The 23,169-nt window shown below is 44.7% G+C and overlaps 1 protein-coding gene and 1 pseudogene across 8 annotated transcripts in view; both read right to left on the reverse strand.

Moving 5' to 3' along the window:
• SH3KBP1 (SH3 domain containing kinase binding protein 1) overlaps nucleotides 1–23,169 on the reverse strand; it is a gene marked incomplete at its 3' end in the record, with an annotated part of 345,340 nt that overhangs the window by 56,269 nt on the left and 265,902 nt on the right. For all 7 annotated transcript variants that reach the window (XM_079910179.1, XM_079910173.1, XM_079910175.1 and 4 more), the window contains 2 exons: nucleotides 15,292–15,399; nucleotides 1,337–1,388 (listed from right to left, as the gene is read on the reverse strand). In XM_079910179.1, the coding sequence (XP_079766305.1) occupies nucleotides 1,337–1,388; nucleotides 15,292–15,399 (160 nt within the window). The remainder of the gene's footprint in view (nucleotides 1–1,336; nucleotides 1,389–15,291; nucleotides 15,400–23,169) is intronic.
• On the reverse strand, nucleotides 20,502–22,555 carry LOC307180169 (broad substrate specificity ATP-binding cassette transporter ABCG2-like; annotated as a pseudogene). The gene is made up of 2 exons: nucleotides 22,531–22,555; nucleotides 20,502–21,935 (listed from the first exon to the last, which is right to left on the reverse strand). The product of its transcript is annotated as a broad substrate specificity ATP-binding cassette transporter ABCG2-like (transcript).

Raw genomic sequence — 23,169 nt, forward strand, 5'->3', positions numbered from 1 at the left:
ACAGCAGGATAAACGAGCAGTAGTAGTAATCTAGCAAGATTAAATGCCATCATGCTTTGCCCCTAGAGATCCAGCACAACCTATTCAAATTGTCTTAAAAGGATAAGAATTTGCCTACCATGCTACACTCTGGTCTCCTAACGCTAAAGAAGAATTTCAGTACCATTCCTAGAGACACAGGAGGAACTGACGGTCCTACTACCATGAAGAATCCAACCCTAGTTACATTCTAGGCCACCGGAGCCTGGGACCACTCAACTCACCTCCTTGGTCTCTAACCTGTCACCAAGGCTTCTATGGAAAAGGATCTTCAGAAAAAAAGCAAATCAATAGTCTGTTTTAATTTCAGCAAAATAAAATATTTATCCAGCCAGAACCACTAGGTGGCAAAATTAAACTACTCAACACAAACAAGGATGGGGGCTGAGCAGGAGATGTAATCAACATCCCATTTGAGGGCTTAATCTCTGTAATTCTCAACTATGCTGAAGGGAATGGGAAAGGAATGTGAGGTCAAGCTGATTTTTTCCCCCCAACTTGGTGGGCCAAAAGAACGGGAAAAAATCACTCCTAATAAATCTGTTGAATAAACCAATCTGGAAATGTATTCATACTTTAAATGCTACAGAAATATCATAACTATGCATGTGTAGAATTAAAAATACCCCTACTCTTCTTCAGTTTTAGTTGTTAATTTTTTAAAATGCCACTTAACTAGTTATTCACGGAGGAGTTTCTCCCTAAAATTTGTTTTAACAATGATAAAGAGGAGTTCTACTGGGAACTAGGAATGCTCATCTTTATGTATGAGACGCCAGTGTACAATGAGTTACCAAGTGTCCAACGACATCAAGTCTTCCTATAGTATTCAACCTTAACATCTGAGCCACACAGAAAAAGTGAATTAATTGGATTCTTTTCTAGAATAGAAAAGCATCATGAGGGAGGGAAAGTATTGCTAGAAAAACATTTTTTGTTGCTTGGGGCAAGTGAAGTAAGTACAAATTTTGGTTAACCACCCGGGACAGAAATTGAAAATTCAGCACTGCTATACATGCCCAGTGAAGCTGTGACCCACGGGAAGCAGCTCTCCCCGGGCTGACCCTCGATGGGCAGGCACAGGCAAAGCAACCAGTTCCTCTCTCCACAAAAGGGGTTTATTAAAGAAATAAAAATAAAAACAAAGCAAACAAAACTGGTTTATTCCGAAACAAAGTCTTTCTGGTCATTCTCTTTGGGAGGCCGTATCAGGGATACATTTTAATGATATGTTTCTTTGTTAGGGAAAACAGTAAGAGAAAGACAGTGTGTTGACGGGAAGTGAAAGGTATATTACCTGCCCCTTGCTTGATGACGGGAGCCGATGGAGGAGGTGGCTTCTTGGGTCTCTGAAAAATTAATCAAAATGATACCACATGAGATTGTTGGCAGGCCTGGCCTCTCACATAAGGACCACAGACAGTGTTTTCTAGATGTAGTTTGGACAGTCCAGAGAAGCTCTCCAAAAAAATTGAGCAATTCTCTCTCCAGGGATGTCAGGTTTTGGCACCTTTAAACAGGCACTAAAATAAATTCAGTCTGCAAAACAAAGCTCTGATGGACAAATGAAATACCATTTCCCCCTTTCTAAATTTGTAACAGCCTTCTGGAAAAGCGCGGCTCAGCAAAAATGGCCTGAAACCAGCAAGCACAATGGTACTCCTACGCTGAAACCGCATTTGCAATTAAGATTTAATCTGCTGAATAACCAAGCGATTCAGAAAGAGTCACTGGGATGGCTCTAAATTAGATCCGCTCTGGATGTGGGACCTGCAACGAAATGCAGGCTGAGGGGCCCCGGTGGCTGGGTAGGGTTCTAAGCTTTCTTCCCCTTTTCACCCCAAGGCTGGTAGGCCATTTGTGAGGTTCCCCCACAGACCAGTCATACCCTGGAAACTGGAATGGAGTTTCTTTGCATATCAGCCACTATTTGTTTTTCTCTCACACCCTATCATTCTGGAGGGAATGAGGCAGCAATGCAATCAATGGCATCTCCTTGCTCACCCAGGATTCGCTGTAGGTGGGAGACAGGCTGGACTTGGCAAATGTCCTAGGGCCGAGAGTCCAGCCAGGGCACAGTTCTTGGGCACCATTCTTGCACAGGGGAAAAGGGGACCAGAGGCAAGGAGAGAAACATCTCATCATCAACATCATTAAGGAAAGTTGGAAATGGGGGAGGGTTTGAGCATATGATCCATGTTGCTGCTGACACCTGTCCTGACCCTCTCTGGGTATAAAAAGCTCCATGGACTCTCTTCTGCATGCTGAAAAAGTACTGATGTGACCAGCAAAACACCCGACCATCCTCAGCCCGGCCCATCAGTGCCTCCCGGTGCCTGATGCAGCACCAGGACACAGGAAGAAATGGTTTTAAGTAAAACCCACAGAATACGAGACCCACAGAGAACTGTCTCAGGGAGCATCACAGCACGTAGGCTCTGGACTTGACATTTCGACTCTGCTCTTTACTAGCTGGGTGATTTGGCCAAGTGACCCCAAGTAAGAGTATAATATGGTGGGCAAGAGGCGGGGCTGCAGAATGTGGCTGCCATCACACATCTGGCTCAGTTTTTAGCCGTGGACCCTGGGCAGGTGACCTCACCTAGATGAAATTTCTCATCTGTAAAACAATAATATTACTTCCCTCTTAGGAGGAGGCGGTTTCACAGAGGGAGTCAGTAAGCACTGCCTTGCCCAATCCTCGTGACAACTCTATAAGGAGTGATATTATTATGCCCATTTTGCAGATGAAATAATTGAGGCTTCAAGAGATGAAGTCATTTCCCCAAGTCACCAGGCTAGTAGACGGGGCAGGGGGCCAAGAGTCCAGTCCAGGGCTATCTGCCCCACAGGAATGCTCTTAACCACGGTGAAGGGGCCATCCTGCCAGAGGGCATCCACAAGACAAACCATCTCACGGCCATAAACCACACAGAGTTTACAAAAGCACAAGAAACTGTAGTATGTCAACATTAAGGGGAAAAAAAAAGGGTATTGAATTGCAGCTACAGTATGAGCTCAACCATGTTACAGTATATTCAGAAAGGGAAAAAGACTGGAAAGATAGAAATTTATAGGGCTGATCTCTTGTAGAATTACGAGTGCATATGTGTTTCCTTCTTAATATTTTTCTGTACTGTCTCTATGCATCCAAACTTCATTAAAAAAAAAAAGAAAGAAGGACGCTCCAAGGGCCACCTCCGCATGGGTACAGGCCCTCCACCCAGAGCTTACGACTCTTCCCCTGTTGCCAGCCCCTTCCAGCTGTCTACCCTGACTCCTTTTTCCTTCCTCTCTTCTCTGTCTTTGTAGAAATTAGACTGGGGGCAGATCTGTGTTTACCTAATGAAGTTGAAACTCTGCCAATTAACCTTCCTTTACCTCTGGATCAGAGTAATTTCTTATGCAGGAAACTGCCAACACCCCGTGGCCTAATTCTTCCCAGCTCAGCCCCAGCAATGCCCACCCCCTGGACGGCTTCCTCACTCTCAGTTGTTGGAACATTTTTCTAACCAATTTCACATGAGCCTCCTCTTACTGAGGCCGTTCCCCCAGCGACCTTGCCTCAAACCACAGGGCCTCAAATAAAAAAAGACAACTACAAGTCATCATATTTTCCAAGATTACTGTGCAAAGAAAAAAAAACCCTTAGTGTTGTGTCAGATTTGGCATGTAATACACGAAATGCAACAGGGCAGGGCGGAGGGGCACCGAGAGAGGGGACGGGAAGTATTGTGCTCCCCAACAGCGTGTGGAGAGCGTGGTCATGCCAAGTGCCTGCCCGGAGGGCGGAGGAAGCAGGCAGGGGTGTGAGGCTGTGTCGGGAGCCCTAGCAGCTGCGGAGGCAGGTGGGGCAGTTTGGAAAGGAAGCAGCAGTTTGTGAGCTGCCTGGCTAGCATTCACCAGGCCTGATCAACGCTGGCCAGGTGCCTGCTTTGCTTAGTAGCAGAGGAGGTTTACAAGTTGTCCTGCTTGTTTTTTTTTTTTTCCTTGACTGACTTTGGCCCTGATTCCATCAAACTTAGCCTTCCTGCCTCCTTAGATGAGAAATGATGCCACATTTTTCAAAGCAGTGTCTTTTAAGGTAATTTGGAACAAAAACCAGGGTCAGGGTTCCCTGTAGCTCTAGACCACTCCACAAATGATTAATAAAGTATTCACATGAGCTGACAATGATCTTTTTTCTTTTCTTTTTCTTTTTCATTTTTTTGGTCGTGCCTCGCAGCTCACGGGATCTTACTTCCCCAACCAGGAATCGAACCTGGGCCCCGGCAGTGAGAGCACCGAGTTCTAACCATTGCACCACCAGGGAATTCCCCTGATTTTTTTTTTTCTTTTAATGCCACAGGAAGACAGAGCAGTGAGAACTGAGAAGGCAGAGTGGGTAAATCGGTAGCAAAAATGTGGCAGTAGAAAATTCATTACGGGAGTTCATGATTCTCAAACAAAAAGACATGAGCACATCACGCGATTGATTTTCCAGGTTAAGCAGTAGGTCAAGGCTTTCTCTGTTGAATTTACCAGCATTAACTCGCTCCTGCAGGTGCGCAGACAGAAACATCCTTTCAACTCAGTCAAGTATTTTAAGTCATGAATCTGTTTTAACATCTTTATTGGACTATAATTGCTTTACAATGGTGTGTTAGTTTCTGCTTTATAACAAAGTGAATCAGCTATACGTATATATACGTATATCCCCATATCTTTCCCTCTTGCGTCTCCCTCCCACCCTCCCTATCCCACCCCTCTAGGTGGTCACAAAGCACCGAGCTGATCTCCCTGTGCTATGCGGCTGCTTCCCACTAGCTATCTACCTTACGTTTGGTAGTGTATATATGTCCACGCCGCTCTCTCACTTCGTCACAGCTCACCCTTCCCCCTCCCCGTGTCCTCAAGTCCATTCTCTAGTAGGTCTGTGTCTTTATTCCCGTCTTACCCCTAGGTTCTTCATGACCTTTTTTTCTTTCTTTAGATTCCATATATATGTGTTAGCATACGGTATTTGTGTTTCTCTTTCTGACTCACTTCGCTCTGTGTGACAGACTCTAGGTCCATGCACCTCATTACAAATAACTCAATTTCGTTTCTTTTTATAAGTCATGAATTTTTTAGAGGCACTTGTTCTATTTATTCTCCTCCCTCCACAGTGAAAATAAAACACTCCAGCTCCAGGCCCAGGTGGCGTCATCCTGCTCAACTGGCAGGTCGGTGCTAAGAACAGAGGACGTCAGAGCTCTGAGTGATCAGAGGGTCCCCTTTAGCTGAGAAAACTGAGGCCTAGAGGGGCCATGTTAACAGCTAGGTGGGAGCTAAAATGGCCCCAGAACTCACATCGCTCAGTGTTCAGACTGGCAAAACATGAAAATGTTCTTAAGAAAGTCAATGGGCGAACGTTTTCTGATTTCTGGGAGAGCAGAATGCCTTCCATGGTCTTCACACGTGCAGGGCACACAGGCCTGGGTGCACGTGCGTGTGCATTTCCCTGCGTGTAGATTTGTTGGCTTGGACACAGAAGCAAACACCATCCTTCAAAGGATATAAGGACTAGATTTCCTTTCTTACCGTTATTACCGGGAAGGAAATAGATCTGAATGTTCTGGAGTGAAGACAGCAGGAAGGCAAGTTTTGCTTCCTGCTAAAGGATTTCATAACTGATTCTGCCCTTTGTTTGGCAACTCTGGCCAGCCCCAAGCGAAGGAGCACATCAGCTGGCTCAACTGTCCTCCCTGGCAGGAATTAGGATTTGCCACTTGGCCTCTCAAGCCAGTTTGCCTTCAGAGCTCTGGGCCCAGACATGTGACTTGTTGAAAATAACCAGAGGAGCAGACTCCTCATGGCTGGGTACCGTTCAGGGAGCTTTGTGAGAGGAACATGGTAAGGTTCTGGAAGCAATTTTCAGCTTGATTTTGAGTCTTGGGAAGCCCTCCTCCAGGCATCTAGCTAAGTTCTCTGGAGGTGTCTCTGTGTGAGGCCGGACAGGTGACACAAACGGACAGTTCCTGACCAGGGTACCCCTCATGGCTCTAGAAACACATAGGGGCCTCCACTCTGCCCTTTTCTCTCCTGTCCCTGGTGGATTGGCAGCACGTTTGAAGAGTGCGTCTGGGGCTATGCCCCTCTGCACCCTAGAGTCCCCAGCACAGGAGATCACCAGGGGCTACCACAAAACCTGCTCTTGGCAGGGTCTCTCTCTCTTCCTCTCCTTGGCCTCCGGGCTGGTGGCCTACATGCATGGTCTTCCTCTTGGCTGGACCCATCTAGACTGCCGGCCTGTCGGGCGGTCACCCAGGCTTTGGTGTTCGGTTTCTCTCTAAGATGCTCTCTCAGTTCACTCCCTTGGCTTACCTCTTCATGCCATCTACCCCACCCTGAAAGCGGTGCCTAGACTCCATGCCCAGACCTCACACGCGGATGGATGGATCTGGGCCCCCCTTTGTCTGGGAAGACAAATCTGACAAGGGACCTGGCTTCTTTCTGCCCCTCCCTCTACTCTTGCTCCTCTTTCATACTACTACAGGAGCGAGCAGCTAGTAAGAGGGGAGGGACAGAGGGAGAGGAAGGTACACCTTGTCACCAAACGACCAAAGGACAAGGGATTCCTGAGTGCCAACCATATACCAAGCATGCTGCTAAGGACTGAATATTTGTCCACTGAATGGACACAAAATTCTTATGTTGAAACCTAACCCCCAATGTGGTGGTGTTTGGAGATGGGGCCTTTGGGAAGAGATTAGGTCATGAGGGTGGAGCTCTCATGAATGAGATTACTGCCCTTATAAAGTAGACCCCAGAGAGTTCCCTCACCACGAGGACACAGCAAGAAGACAGCTATCAATGAACCAGGAAGTGAGCCCTCACTAGACGCCAAATCTTGGACTTCCTAGCCTCCAAAAGTGTGAGAAATTTCTGTGGTTTATAAGGCATCTGGTCTATAGTATTCTGTTACACCAGCCTGAACGAAGACACACACTGTTAGACCCTATGAAGGAGAAGCTTGGGACGCAGGTCTGCCTTCAAAGAGATTACGGTTCAGATGGCATGATGAGAGAGAATCACTTCAGGCAAGAGTATATTGAATGAGGTGCTCAGTTGGGAGAGTAAAGGCTATAAGTACCAACAGAGAAGGGAGAAGGAGTGCCATCCAGGCCATGTCAGGGAAACTCAGCTGGGGCTCTGTCATTAGGCCATACTTGGGCAATATCAACACCTTGACAATCCCCATCTCTGCAGGTGAAATTACCCAGAAAATTAAATGTACAGACAAATAATGTCAAAGGTGAGTTTTATTCATAATGTTGCTTATTATAAGCACAAATTTGTTCCTTTTTAGAACACTAAAAACAGGAAAATAATTCATTGGGCATCTTCAAAAATGAGAAGAAGAGTGGTTCTCAAAAGGCTGAAGGACGTGACTAGGAATAAAGAAAATTTTGGCCGAGGACAGTGCTATAACTGGGTTGTCAGATGACGGAGACTAAGGTAAGGGGCCTCCTTAGAACTTAGTAAAGAGAATGTGGTCTGAGTTAAACCAGCAAAATTCACCTACAGTGGATTAGCCATTACGGGAATCAAGCAAGCGACATCCTTTCCTAGGCAAAGAGGTAACTTACCTCAACGTAATAAAGGCCATATGTGACAAACCCAGAGCCAACATCATTCTCAATGGTGAAAAACTGAAACCATTTCCACTGAGATCAGGAACAAGACCAGGTTGCCCACTCTCACCCCTATTATTCAACATAGTTTTGGATGTCTTAGCCACAGCAATCAGAGAAGAAAAAGAAATGAAAGGAATCCAAATCGGAAAACAGGTAAAACTGTCACTGTTTGCAGATGACATGATACTATACATAGAGAATCCTAAAGATGCTACCAGAAAACTACTAGAGCTAATCAAGGAATTTGGTACTGTAGCAAGATACAAAATTAATGCACAGCAATCTCTTGCATTCCTATACATTAATGATGAAAAATCTGAAAGAGAAATTAAGGAAATACTCCCATTTACCACTGCAACAAAAAGAATAAAATACCTAGGAGTACCTACCTAAGGAGACAAAAGACCTGTATGCAGAAAACTATAAGACACTGATGAAAGAAATTAAAGATGATACAAACAGATGGAGAGATATACCATGTTCTTGGATTGGAAGAATCAACATTGTGAAAATGACTTTACTACCCAAAGCAATCTACAGATTCAGTGCAATCCCTATCAAACTACCAATAACATTTTCCACAGAACTAGAACAAAAAATATCACAATTTGTATGGAAACACAAAAGACCCCGAATAGCCAAAGCAATCTTGAGAAAGAAAAAAGGAGCTGGAGGAATCAGGCCCCCAGACTTCAGACTATACTGCAAAGCTTCAGTAATCAAGACAGTATGGTACTGGCACAAAAACAGAAATATAGATCAGTGGAATAGGATAGAAAGCCAGGAGATAAACCCACACACATATGGTCACCGTATCTTTGATAAAGGAGGCAAGAATATACAATGGAGAAAAGACAGCCTCTTCAATAAGTGGTACTTGGAAAACTGGACAGCTACATGTAAAAGAATGAAATTAGAACACTGCCTAACACCATACACAAAAACAAACTCAAAGTGGATTAAAGACCTAAATGTAAGGCCAGACACTGTAAAACTCTTAGAGGAAAACATGGGCAGAACACTCTATGACAAATGTCACAGCAAGATCCTTTTTGACCCACCTCCTAGAGAAAGGGAAATAAAAATAAACAAATGGGACCTAATGAAACTTAAAAGCTTTTGCATAGCAAAGGAAACCATAAATAAGACGAAAAGACAACCCTCAGAATGGGAGAAAATATTTGCAAACGAAGCAAATGACAAAGGATTAATCTCCAAAATTTACAAGCAGCTCATGCAGCTCAATATCAAAAAAACAAACAGCCCAATCCAAAAATGGGCAGAAGACCTAAACAGACATTTCTCCAAAGAAGATATACAGATTGCCAACAAACACATGAACGGATGCTCAACATCACTAATCATTAGAGAAATGCAAATCAAAACTACAATGAGGTATCACCTCACACTGGTCAGAATGGCCATCATCAAAAAATCTACAAACAATAAATGCTGGAGAGGGTGTGGAGAAAAGGGAGCCCTCTTGCACTGTTGGTGGGAATGTCAATTGATACAGCCACTATGGAGAAAAGTATGGAGGTTCCTTAAAAAACTAAAAATAGAGCTACCATACAACGCAGCAATCCCACTACTGGGCATATACCCTGAGAAAACCATAATTCAAAAAGAGTCATGTACCACAATGCAGCTCTATTTACAATAGCCAGGACGTGGAAGCAACAAAAGTGTCCATCAACAGATGAATGGATAAAGAAGATGTGGCACATATATACAATGGAATATTACTCAGCCATAAAAAGAGACAGAATTGAGTTATTTGTAGTGAGGTGGATGGACCTAGAGTCTGTCATACAGAGTGAAGTAAGTCAGAAAGAGAAAAACAAATACAGTATTCTAACACATATATATGTAATGTAAAAAAAAAAAAAGGTTCTGAAGAACCTAGGGGCAGGACAGGAATAAAGACTCACATGTAGAGAATGGACTTGAGGACATGGGGAGGGGGAAGGGTAAGCTGGGACGAAGTGAGAGAGTGGCATGGACGTATATACACTACCAAATGTAAAACAGAGAGCTAGTGGGAAGCAGCCGCATAGCACAGGGAGATCAGCTCGGTGCTTTGTGACCACCTAGAGGGGTGGGATAGGGAGGGAGGGAGGGAGACGCAAGAGGGAGGAGATATGGGGATATATGTATAATATAGCTGATTCACTTTGTGATACAGCAGAAACTAACATACCATTGTAAAGCAATTACACTCCAATAAAGATGTTAAAAAAAGCAAACGTATTAAAAAATAAAATAAACCATGATAAATGTCAAAAAAAAAAAAGATACATCCTTTCCTATAAAAGTTTGGAACGTACAAAACTCCCGCCGAACGATCTTAAGGTTGGCACTCAACTGTAATGGAGAATGTGGGAAATCTATTTGATTGAACCGTGATATGTCTGGAGATGGACAATGGATGGCAAGGGACTGATCAGCCATGAAAAGAGAGAAAAATGGAGAGTTGCCGAGGTCACAGGTGCGGGGCTCTTGCCAGCATCCTCTGCGCTTAGTGAACTCAAGATACAGTTCCCTTGGCTCACTCTTCCCCCTGGTGCCTGACGGGGCCTCAAGTTGGACATGCAAGACCCTTCGTGAAAATAACTAGCTCCTCTTCTTTTCATTCCTTGCTCTCCCGGAAATCACCAAGTAAATGTGGTTTCCTATAGAATCTGGCTTTTAAGGAATCAGGCTGAGAGGGAGCAAATGCCCAGGGCAGGCAGACCTATGTGCTTCCGATGGGCTGACATTTCAGTTCCTGTTGCGATTAGTAAGCTGCCAGTCTGCTCCCCGGGTAAGTATCTGTGAGTTTGCAAATGTGAGCCTGCATCACAGTTACAGGCATCCTTAGAAGTCTTTGAGGGCAGGGTTCTGTATCCCTGAGGCCGAGAGGCAGACCCTCCACTGTAGAGCATTCACTGGGGAAACGCCTCTGGGAATCTCAGCAATGCCCTGGTTTTCAACATGGCACAAGCTCACAAGAGCCCCTCAAATCAGTGCATGCAAGAACAGTACCATTTTCTGGTGATTTGAACACTTTCTTTTAAAAGAAGTGGATCCTGAGACTTTCTTAAAACACTATCTTTCAGAAACATCATCTTTCAGGATACCTGTTCTATTTTTTTTTTTTTTAATGACAGGAAGATGTTGTTTCAGCAGTTCAGAGAGTCCAAGTTCCCTGCTTTCCTTCAGTCCTGACAACAGAGCATGCAGGTCGCTTCATCAGAGCTCTCAGAATATTTAATCTTTCCATTCTAATATTCAATTTTACTGTCGAGGCTCAAAATAAACAGGCAGCCACTGAATCTAGGTTCTCACATAAATAGCTTATATAATTGCTCTAAAATCTGCACCAAGAGATCGACTGGTGCTCTCTGGGAATATCTTGGGGAAAAGCCCCAAAGTCTTTACTACCCCGGTGAGAGAGAATGTGCTGAGCACCCTCTGAAAGAAAGACCTCGAGGAGTTCCAAAAGGCCCCGTAGTAACCACCTGAATCTGCACCGGAGCAGAGAATACACCTGCTTCGTCAGAATGCTTCGGTGATGCCTACGGATTCAAGAGGTCTGCCGTTGAATAATGCTGTTTGCTCCAGTCTACCCTAATCATCACACATCGTCCTCTTTTCTGGATGAATGACTGCAACCCCAGCTACTGGCAAGATAAGATGACATCTGCTGACACTGATGGCAGAATAATGTTTCAGACTCTGTCATTCACATAGTGCATTTGTGTTAATGATTCTAATCATCTTTACACAGTCAACTCAGCACACAACAGCCCTGTCTCCAGTCATGGTGTCACGAACTCACCAACACTCCAGGTGCAGTTCTAAAGGCTGGTGTAACAACCAATGCAAAGCTGGTTGGCGGGTTTTATAGGCCAGAGGGGACGAAAAGGATATAATACTTTGAATCTGCTAAAAGCTAAACGTCACATTATACAATTGCTTCTCAGCTGTAGGTATTACTTTGTCTGACAGGTATAACTACTGTTTCCCTAAAACTGAGTTTTCTGCTTCTTAGGAACAAGGTTAAAAGACCTATCAAAGAGATGGTGGTTGCTTGTCTGGGGTGGGAAAGATGCCCACGGGCCCCAAAGAGCATGCATGCCTCTGAGCAAACCAAGACGAGTCCGCTCATCACTGACAACATCACTCTCTTAGCAGGAGTCCTCCTGTAATACCTTATGTAACAGAGCAGAGCTTCTAGAAAAGTATGCCATGGAGTCTCTCTCACTTGAGTGAATTTATTGCCCCCTGAAATATGGCTGGGGACTAGAAGGCAGGGCGCTACAACGTAGGCAACCACAGGCTTTGCCCATTTGTGGAAAGAATTATCCAGATTTACCTCAGCCTTCAAAATCATACTACTTCCATCAGGACCAAGGAGGCGGCAAATGTCTGGCAGGAGGGCGAGCTTCTTAAGATGCCTTGGCTGAAGGGAGAGGCATCACCATGAAGGTCTTGGTATCCAAATGCTTTGGATGTGAACACCTTTTACCAGGCTCGCAAAGATGAGGGAGAAGGGTGAAGCGGGTAGTCTGGGTGGCCCCCTGCTGCCCAACACTAAGCCCACAAGGACAGCGACCATGTGTGTCCTCTTCACTTCCCATCAACCAGCACAGCAGCCAGCCCAAAGAAGGGACCCAACAGATACAAAGTGAATGCATGAATAAACATAAAACATCACTGTCAGGCAGCAGATCTTCCCCCTCCCAAATATGCAAAATGACGTGAAGGTTATGCTATCCTGGACTTGCTTGTCTCTGCAAATATATATTATAAGGCACTAGATTTCTTTTTAAAGGCTATTCATCAAAGTTCTTAGATGCATCTGGATCCCCAGGGAAGCTCACCAAGGTAACTCCGTGCTGATCTGATGAACTACAGTCAGATTTCTATCATTACTGAATGTTTTAGCTGGAGCCTTCCAGCTAAAACTTGTGCTAATAGTCATTATTACAAAGACCAGAATAGTTAACACGTATGGGGCGTTTGCAAAGGACCAGGCGCTGTGCTAAGGAATTCATATGCATCATCTCAGTCAATCTTCTCAACAGTTTAACAAGGTAGGTATGATTATTCTTGCAATTTTACAGATGAGGACACAGTCGTTACTCAGTATTTGTGGGAGATTGCTTCCAGTACCCCCCGCAGACAGCAAATTCCACAGAAGTTCAAGTCCCTCATATAAAATGGGCAAGTATTTGCATATAACCTATGCACATCCTCCCCTATACTTTAAGTCATCTCTAGATTACTTATAATATCTAATACAAAGTCAATGCTATATAAATGGTTGCAAATACAATGTAAATGCTATGTTAATAGTTGTCATTGCACAGCAAATTCAAGAAATTCAAGTTTTACTTTCACGAACTTCCTGAAATATATTTTTTAGTATTTTTGACTCAAGGTTGACTGAATCCACAGATGCAGAACCCGCAGATACCGAGGGCTGAGTGTACTGAGGAAACATTCAATGAGTTGACCTTGAACAGAACAGCTAAGTGACAGGGCCAGGATTCAAGTCCAAGTCTATTCAATGCCGCGGCCTAGAGTCACAACCACCGCACTCCATAAATGTTTGCCAAACCTCATTCCTGTGTCTTACTGTTTTAAACATTTACTATATAGTCATTACTAAGTGCTAGCGTCTGTTTTTCTCGAGGATGAATTCTGTCAGCTGATAACCCACCACGGCAATCATTATCAACAAAAATGGGTCAAATGATTTTGCTTGGTGGAACATGTCTTTACTGAATGGTGAGCCCTTCTCTGTTCTGTGGATTTATTCTCCTCCGAAAATATGGCTGGAAACTAGAAGGTGGGGTTGTCATCACTTAGACAGATACCTGTATCTACACTAGAGCTTCCCAAACTGTAATGTGTAAACAGATCACCTGAGGATCTTGATAAAATGCAGGTTCTGAGGCACCAGGTCTAGGGTGGGGTCAGAGCATTTCTAACAAGCTTCAGGTGATGCTGATAAAGTGTGGTCCACGGACCAGCAGTAAGTCTCAATGATCTAGAAAACACTGGGAAGCAGAATATAGATTCTCTGAACCTCAAACTTAATTCCTAGAGAGAATAACAGATGTGGAACAGAGCATCCTTCAGCTAAACAATACAAGAAAGAAAGCTATCAAAAAGCCTAAAAGGTGTGGCCCTTGGCTTCAAACCAACCTACAGGCCATAATCTTGGTGGGAACCTACACCATCTGGCTCCTTGAACAATCATATGCATTCATCTAAGCAGTGCATACACCATCAATGCTGTTTAGTATCCTTGGCAACCAATCCACCAGTACTGTAGTTACCTTTCCCGAACCTCAGCTCCATGGGAATGGTGATGGGTCAAGGTTCATGGTCCAGTAATAGAGCCCCCATGGGCAGGAACAGAATGCAGGCTGGGAAAGGTGGGCAGAAGTCACATGAAAGCCTGACCAAAGAGCCCTGAGGTGTAGAACTGGCTGGAAAAGACCAAACTGCTGCCCCCTTAGAATGTAAAGTGCTTCTAACTTTTCAACATTTTTTGTTACATTGTCATCAGAGAAACAACACGCCTGGAGTGAGGCGAACAAAGATGGACTGGCTCATTTAAACCACAGCGTTGTAAAATGGGTTCCCACAAAGAAAGAAAGCACAGATCAGAGGTGTGTATACACACACACACACACACACACACACACACACACACACACACACGGGCATGCATGTGTATTCATGTCCACATACACACACACCACACACACACACACCACACAGAGTTAGGAAGCTTAGTAGGCCTCACCCTGTATCCTCAGCTTAACAACGTGCTTTTCAGCCACTTCCACAATATTGGCCACTTTACCCCCAAGGACATGCTATGCAGGATGCAGGCCATCCACTTACTAATGGAGCACCTAATGGTTCTTGCTGTCTATTTGGGTGCTTAGACGTTCCAGGTACTGCACCAAGTGCTTTACCCACATTACCTTGTTTAGTCACACGACAACCCTTAGAATAAGGCGCACTGATGAGGAAACTGGGGCTTGTGGAAGTTAACGGACTTGTTCACACATATCAGGTATGGAGCAGCCGAGGGCTCAGAACCCGGGTCCATCAAACTAAAATGCTGGGGTTTCCCTGGGGGCGCGGTGGTTAAGAATCCACCTGCCAATGCAGGGGACACGGGTTCGAGCCCTGGTCCGGGAAGATCCCACATGCTGTGGAGCAACTAAGCCCGTGCGCCACAACTACTGAGCCTGCGCTCTAGAGCCCACGAGCCACAACTACTGAGCCCACATGCCTAGAGCCTGAGCTCCGCAACAAGAGAAGCCACCTCAGGGAGAAGCCCGCGCACCGCAATGAAGAGTAGCCCCCGCTCACCGCAACTAGAGAAAGCCCGCGTGCAGCAACGAAGACCCAACGCAGCCAAAAATAAATAAAATAAAATAAATTGATTAAGAAAAAAAAAACAAAGAAACTAAAATGCCAGGGCTCTTCAACAATAAACTTCCCCACCCCACATCCCCAGCCCCGTCATGGAAGCCACAATTCTGACAGCAGGCAGAGCACTGAGATCCAAGCCACAGAGACTTACATTCCCCTCCTTTTCAAAGTCCGGAGGAAGTAACTTCACGAAGTTGTCGGGGAATACTCCGCGTCTGCCATTGAGCTCTCCTTCCCACCAGCCTACGTCGATGCAGTCCTAGGAAACAGGAGAGCAGAGTGAGAAATGGGGTAAGCACCCTACAGGGAGCTCTGACACCCTTTCTAGAGAGATCGAGGAGCTTTCCTTGAGGCTGCTATCAACGGTTTCTAAGACTAAATCAGCACAAACCCCAAAGTCGGATGGGAGAACAAAAGCTTAAGTGCGCTAGAGCTGTCCGCTGGGATTCAAAACCCAGTGTTGCCTGTAGATGCCTTAAGATCAATAAGATCTTCTGTTTTTCCCTTAAGGATAGGAGGATATGTATTTTCTTCATTTTAATTTTCCTGAAATAAAATTATTTCATTAACTGAAAACGTGGGTTAGAAAACATCACACGCACAAATGTTCTCTCTGATTAGCCTGTCACAAAGCTTGTCGAAATTAAGGAGGGCTTTGCGACAGGCAGGCAAGGGCAAGAAAACTCACAGTGTATGCAAGCTCATTAATGTACCCTCTCCTTTCCGTGCTGATGGGGCACAGCTGTCATCATGAAGAGCCCTTCCCCCCCACCTTACAGAACTTAATGTTTGCTCACTAAATGAATGAATAAATCTCTTCATTCTTCCAGATCAAAACTGCTTCCCTTTGAATAATCCCTATTCTGTTCACTCACTTGTCAAACGTTTATTGAGCACCTACTCTGTGCCAAGTGCTAGGGAGAGAGTGAGAGCTCAGCCTTTGCAAGCTTCTATGCTGAGCCTAATGGCCTCGTGGCTCTCCCAGGCACTCACCCTCACGCCACAGAACCACCTCTATTTTTCCCCATCCCCAACTGCTTGGAAGTTTGATTTGCTCTAGTCTGATAATATATCTCGCATTTGTCCTCTGGGTCCAACTCCACTTCTCCCACCCCAATCCAAGACCCATCTGTCCTGCTGTAAACCTCCTCACTTGGGCATTTCTTCCTTCCCAGTGTATGTACAGCACACACACCACTGTCAAGTACAGGTCCTTGAGTAAAAACCCAATTCTCAGACTGCGGTCAACAATTTCCAGCTAAAGCCTGAAATGAGCGAAGGCTTTCCAAAAAATGCTAGTAACACAGAGGACTTTGAAAATAAATGCTCAGGAAAGTGAGGAATTCCTGCTCAGGGCCCACGGAGACGCACTCATGGCCCTCCACAATACCGGTGGGGCTGGGGAAGGGGTGACGAGGCCTCAAGCGGCAGATGTGCAGCTGGCCTAGGCCCTGGGGATAAGCCTCTGGAGGCCCTGGCTTACGTGACTCACTATGTGCCCTGCTAGAGCATCCATTCCAGCAAAAAGAGAAACGCACCTGGATTGTTCACCATTATACCCCCAGCCCAATGCACAATATAATAAATATTTCTGGAATCAAAGAAGACTCTTTCTAACCCTGAGCTCTGTGATCTCCCACAGCCCAAGACTAGGATTACTGCAGGACAAGATAGCCTCCATCTACCCCAGCCTGTGAGAATTCTATGGAAGTTAACACCGGGCCACCTCAGGTGAGAAGTAAATGCTCAGCATCATCTTCTACCCCAGTGGTATCTGTTATAAGGATAGACTGACCTGAGTCCTTAATCACACTATAAATTCTAGTCGCAACCAACACCAAGAGACAAAGACACCTGAAGCATCAAGTTCAGATGCACTCAGGACAAATCAAGGTTCAGGAGACTTACAATATGAAAGAATGCTTATCTTTCCTGGAAAGTGCCAATGAGGAGCCCAGGCACGTATCTGTTCCTGCCCACGTCACGTCGCGCCCTAACCAATCTAGCGGTAGTCCCTAAGAAGGGACTCATGAACATGGGTGGTGGTGGCAGAATCTGATGACTTCTGACGTTCTTCCATCCCTGAGAAACTGTTATGGCATCAACGATATCAGAAAAACTTATGAAGGAGGAGGGGGTGGAATTTCTTTACTCCTAATCCTTGGAAATTAAGTCTTTCGATCCAGAGCCTCTGTTTCTGAGGAAATTCCTGGCATAATTTTTTTTCCTCTTCTTTTTCTGGACAAGTCCCTCTCATCTTCAAAGCCCAACTTGAAACTCATCTTTAGGAAAGTGACTATAATGGAAGCTTTACCTTTTCTCTGACGCTCAGAACTGTGTTAATTTGCATTTCACGATATCCCATTCAACAAACAACTATTATATGTAAAGTATATTTAAATTCATTCTGTAGGCACCAAACATTAAACATGCAAAAGAACATGATCCCTAATTCCAGGGAGCTTAGAGATTTGTGTGAAACACACACACGCACACATGCACACACGTAACATACAAGGTCCTTTTTTTATAACAGGTATCAACCATGAGATCTAGTACCAAAGAGGAGAGAATCATTAACAGCTTTTCAAATAATCTTAAATCTTTTCATGTGTGAAGGGTTTGCTTATGTGAGGAGTGGACTTTTCTCCACATTCATTTCAGATCATCTGATACAGAATTATGTCCATAAAAGGCACTCAAATATTGTTTAGTGCTATATTTCTTTTGAAGGCTTTCTTTCAAACTTTCTAAATGGTTCAAGGCTATGCTTCCCATTAGCCTTAAGCAATCAGCAACCCAAGAACCACTGTAATGAAGCCTCCTGCTTCATATGTGAGAAAAACAGCAAAGAAAATTTTAATAAACAAAACAAAACAAAACAAGCATATGCAGAATAACTTCAGAACTTACGCACGCCTACAGGGGAAAACAGTGCGTGTGACATTACCTTTATTATACCTCCCATCAGTGGTGAGTAGCTCGAATGGCTCATCTATGTTCTGCTTTTTAAGGAAAACATGAACAGTGCTAATCATTGTGTGATTCAAGGTAAGAGAGGGAAAGCATGAAGATAGAACACAGTATGTCTAATTGTTCTGACTGGTATAAGAACAAATACAAAGCTCACGGATGAGATAAGTATGTTGAAGAAAGAAAACTGACAGCGTGACAGAATACTAAGAAAAGTGAAAGGGAGTCTGCTGCAGGACAGAAAATGGCCACAGGGTCAAGATGCCTGGAGTGGGACAGAGATTTAGAGAACTGAGACTTCTTTTCCCCTAGCAATAGAAGCTAATTTAAGGGAAGCAGGAAGAATTCTGACAGCAAAATGAGAAATGAAAATAAGTCATCTTCAACAAACCAGACAAAAGAACTAGGCTTTTGGCGGCAGAGATGAAGAGAGAATTATTTGTATGAGGGCTCTGCTTCGAGAAGTGTGAAAGAACAGCAAATGCAATTTATTTAATGAGGACCTAAAACATGCAGGATAGGAGAGGAATTCAGCAGGAAAAAGAAAATCATCATGTCCTTATGGGGCTCCCAAGCTCAGAGCCTAATGGGAGAGGCAGACACAATGAATCAACATGGCACCGAAACACCGGCAGGAGTCCTAGGCTGGATTAACAGCAAGTGGGACCAAGAGAAACCAGGCAGCCTGAAAGGAGAGAACGAGGGCAAGAATCAAGGTAATGAGAAAGGTCAAGGGTGGGATCACCAAGTGTGAAGGAAGGGAAGAGGGAGAGTGGGAAGCTGGGGTCCTAGAAGAGAACATTCAAGAACTGGCACTTAGAGTGAAGGCAATGTTTGGCTCCCAGGAGATTCCAACCAACCTCTACTGAAGAGTGATGTGAGGGGTGAGGCAAGATGGCAACCATGAGTGACGGTGGCGGGGGGGAGAATGGACAGTCAATGATTTGTGAGGCCAGAACATCATCAGGATGGAGTTAATGTCCCCAAGGAGGATGGCAGGAGGTGGGTGAAGGCAGGAGAATGAGGCAGTAGGTGACCACTAAGGAGAGACGCAGTGTTGGCAAAATACTGGAAGATTTTAGGGTGACCATATAATTTATTTCCAAACCTGGGACACTACTAATAATTATACCACAGGCACAACCCACGATGGTTATGCCAAGATCTACCCTAGTGGATTTTGAGATTCCAATAAGGATGAGGAAAGGGCAGCGTTTGCAGGTGAGGGGATGGCCTTTAAATGAGGCAGGAGTTTGCAGTGGGAAAGAGTTAAAGATCAGCATGTAGATGGAAGTTTCCAGAACAATGATGATTAGAAATAAGATCTATTCACATGTAAGCAGAGGAAAGTAGACCTCGGCCCTTATCAAGAGTCAAAGAGTATGGAAAGAATTATACTTCTGACATAGAATGCTCACTCTTCTATGATTAAGTCCTCAAAATGGTTTCTCTATGCCTCATCGCCAGGCAGATATTAGCGTAAAATATATTTTTCCTTGTAAAATACAAATAATGTTTTTCCTTTTAAGGAATGAATAAACAGAGCCTTAGGTGTGCTGTACTCCAGTTCTGCACTATCTTGGGTTAGCCAAGATATCTCAGAGAGAGGAGAAGGAGAGCGAACTTGGGCCATCTGATACTTAAGTGGTCCACTAGTGATAAAAACTCTGGGTCTCAGTTCCTTGATACACAGGAGATGTTTGAGGTGTAAAGAGTAACACAACTGCTGCTGGTTTGTCGTCATTACTGTGATTCTAGGCGCTGGTCCCAGAGACCTTGAGGGATAATGAGGCCAGGAAAGTGTCTTAATTAAGCACACATGCATCTGTCATGCGACTCAGCACCATCTTCCGGTGAAACCCCCTGGCAGCAGCTCACACACTTGGAGGGCTCAGGGGAGGGATGTGAAGCCCCCAGGGTGTGTCTGAGGAGGGAAGCCCGGCCCAGACCTCAGTGTCAGGCCTTAGTTTGCTCCATCCTGCCACAGAGGCCCTGGGGAACGTGGCGGAAGCACTCCACCAGTGCACACAGCTCTCGCACTGGGGGTCAGCTGAGAGCCGCTCCCTGTCATCCAACCTGGCGGCAGGGAGTCACCTGTGAGCTCTGCTGTGTCTGCCTCTCGTCTAGGCACTTTAAATCTTTAGAAAAGACAAACTTGCCACTTGCCTTGTAAATTGCAAACCCAGCTGCAACCTCATTTGGGGCTCCATTTCGTCAAGAGTGCAAAGCAACATCTTAGACCAGTGCTTCTCGAAGCTGGCTGCACAGTTAGAATCACTTCTGGCTTTTTTTTTTTTTTTTTTTTTTTTTTTACTGAAATCAAGATGCTCCCTTTTTAAGGTGGGGTAAATCATGTAAATTAAAGAGAAATTTAGGAAAAATGTTTAAGGAATAATAATTTCAGGTAGGCAACTGTAAGGAAGGTAACAATCATGCGTGCCAAGGCTACGTGATTCCTCCACAGGCCCCAAGGTGAGAAAGTGACGCCCTCGTTTTCCAGAAATTCTTTGCCAGTACATATTGCATAGCTATAGGTACTGTTTGTTGTTACACTGAGTCCTGGGCAGAAGTTTTGTCCCAGAAATTCATTATGCTGCAAAGCCGCAAAGCCATATCGAGGAATGCTAAAGTACTGAAGCCACGAGAGCCAAGGCACAACGGTTCTGAGATTTACCAACAGCCCTGAAAATATCATCATAAACACAAAAGAGATGGTCATGAGAAGCGTTGCTATGGATACCACGCTCAGACTTGCTGCTATGGCCAGCGCCATTGAACGGGCTGAATAAGCCACCATCATCACGGTAAACATCATGATGAAGAAGGCCTCCACCTGTGGTTTCAATCCTAACAGGGAGTATGTTATACTAGCAAATATAATACTTGGTAACATGGGGAGTAAATCAGATAACAGTTTTCCAAAGAAGTAAGATGACACTCTGTAGTATCCACTGATATATTCATGTATGAAGAGCTTCTTCTCGACCACCAGGAGCTCCACGGCCGACACACTGCTGAAACACTGGTTGGTGGTCAGGAAGAAGCGCACCCCGGCTCTGTTCTGCATTCCTGTAGGATCATTTTTTAGATGGTAGAAAATGGCACCTATAACCAGTCCCAGGATGACTGTTACAATTATCTGAACTATAGAAGCCTGGAGATCACCCAGTAAGTTTTTGAATGAACGCCTGGAAATCCATCTGAGCTGATGACAGAAGGAGGTGGCATAGGTGATCTCCTTGTAGACTGAAATATTCTTCTTCTGACCCCCTGAGAGTTGATCTAACTCAACCTTTGTCTCCTTGAAGAAGGAGGAGTTGGCATAAAACTCAGTTAATTTTCCTATGAGCGGAGTATCTTTCTTGGAAGGCTCTTCAGTCTCCCTGGCTTCACCATCTGTGTCTTCTCTGTTTAACACCACAGCACAGGAGTCTCCATTAATGACGTCCAGGAAGAAGTCTGCAGGGTTATTATAGAGCTCACAGTGGTAACCAGTGGATGGAAAGTAACCCAAGGCCTCCTGAGCAGGCCCGTGGAACATTAATCTTTCTGAGGCCAACAAGGTAAGGCTATCAAAGAACTTGAAGATGGAATAACGAGGCTGATGAATGGAGAAAATGACTGTCTGTCCTTATTTAGACATTCTCTTCAGAAGCAAAAGGACAGCATTTGCTGTGCTTGAATCTAAGCCAGTTGTGGGCTCATCCAGGAACAAGATGGATGAATCAGTAATAAGCTCCATTGCAATACTAGTCCTGTTTCTTTCTCCTGCAGACACACCACGGGAGATCAGGTGAAAATGACAATTCGGATTCACTAGGTCTGGGGCTGGTCAGAGATTCAGCATTTCTAACAGGTTCCCAGGTGATGTCAATGCTACTGGACCACACTTTGAGTAGAAAGGTTCTCAAAAATGGTAAGCTCCTTGAAAACAAAGGATCTTTTATTTATATCTCTGTATCCACCAAATACCTAGCACAGTGCCTGGAAAATATTGATTATGAATACACGTTGGCTGAATGGATGAATCGATGGATGGCCCAATCTGCCCCCACAATACTAATCTACTTCCCACAATTTCCAAACATCCGAAGTGACGTCAAGTTGAACGAGGAAGAGGCAGGTCTAGATTAGCTATATAAGAAAGCTTCATCTATTCAATCAGGCTTACCGGTTGGTCTGTACTGAATATTTGTTCATATTTGTGGTAACAACTTAAAAAGTACCTTGAAAAGGTAGGTCACATTTTCTAAGACATCATAAGTGCCCTGTTCGAGTTTGGACAGGAACGTATAGCTCAGAAATCGCCACAGCAAACCCCCAAATGATGGGTTCACCACCTGGTCCTCTTGAAAAAGAAAAGCACTCTGCTTGGTCACTTCCCCTGGTGGTCAGCTGTCCCCACACTCCCTAGTACCGATTTCCCAGAAATCATCCAGCATGGTTGTTTTCACGACCTTCTCTGATGACTGAAATATCACTAGAGGAGAAAGTGAGTGTTATTTGACCTCGGTATGGCTGTCAAGTGAGCCTCTGAGTGCCCCGAGGCGGGTCTCACACCCTCAACATCCCACGAACAGTATGAAAAGTGCTGTTTAATATTTACTAATAAACACCTTCTGCATGGAGCTTCAGGGGGACTGTTGAGAGGAAGCTCCATGGAAGCCGAAGCCCATGAGCACTCAGTTCTACCGCTGCTCGTTAACACCTCCCGAAGAGATGCGATCATTCTGCATGGCTGGGATTTCTGCTCAGAATTTCCAGCATCCCATAAGGCAGTTACTCTAGCAGGCTCGTCAACATCACAGTTTATGAGGTAACAGGAGAAAAAGAGAACCACGGGTTCTCTCTCAGGGTAGAAGAAATGCCTGGCAGACCACGGTTAATGGGGGAAGCCGAGGAGACCGTCCCAGGGACAAGCCCACTCAAGAAGATGTCACATTCCAAATATCAACATCTGGGATAGGTGAGGTTTAGGCAGTCATTCACTGTTTTGTGATACTGGGAAGTCATGACCTCAAAGAGATTGTCTACTTGTAAAAAAAATCCTGACTTT

Source organism: Stenella coeruleoalba (assembly GCF_951394435.1).
Source record: "Stenella coeruleoalba genome assembly, chromosome: X".
NCBI lineage: Eukaryota > Metazoa > Chordata > Mammalia > Artiodactyla > Delphinidae > Stenella > Stenella coeruleoalba.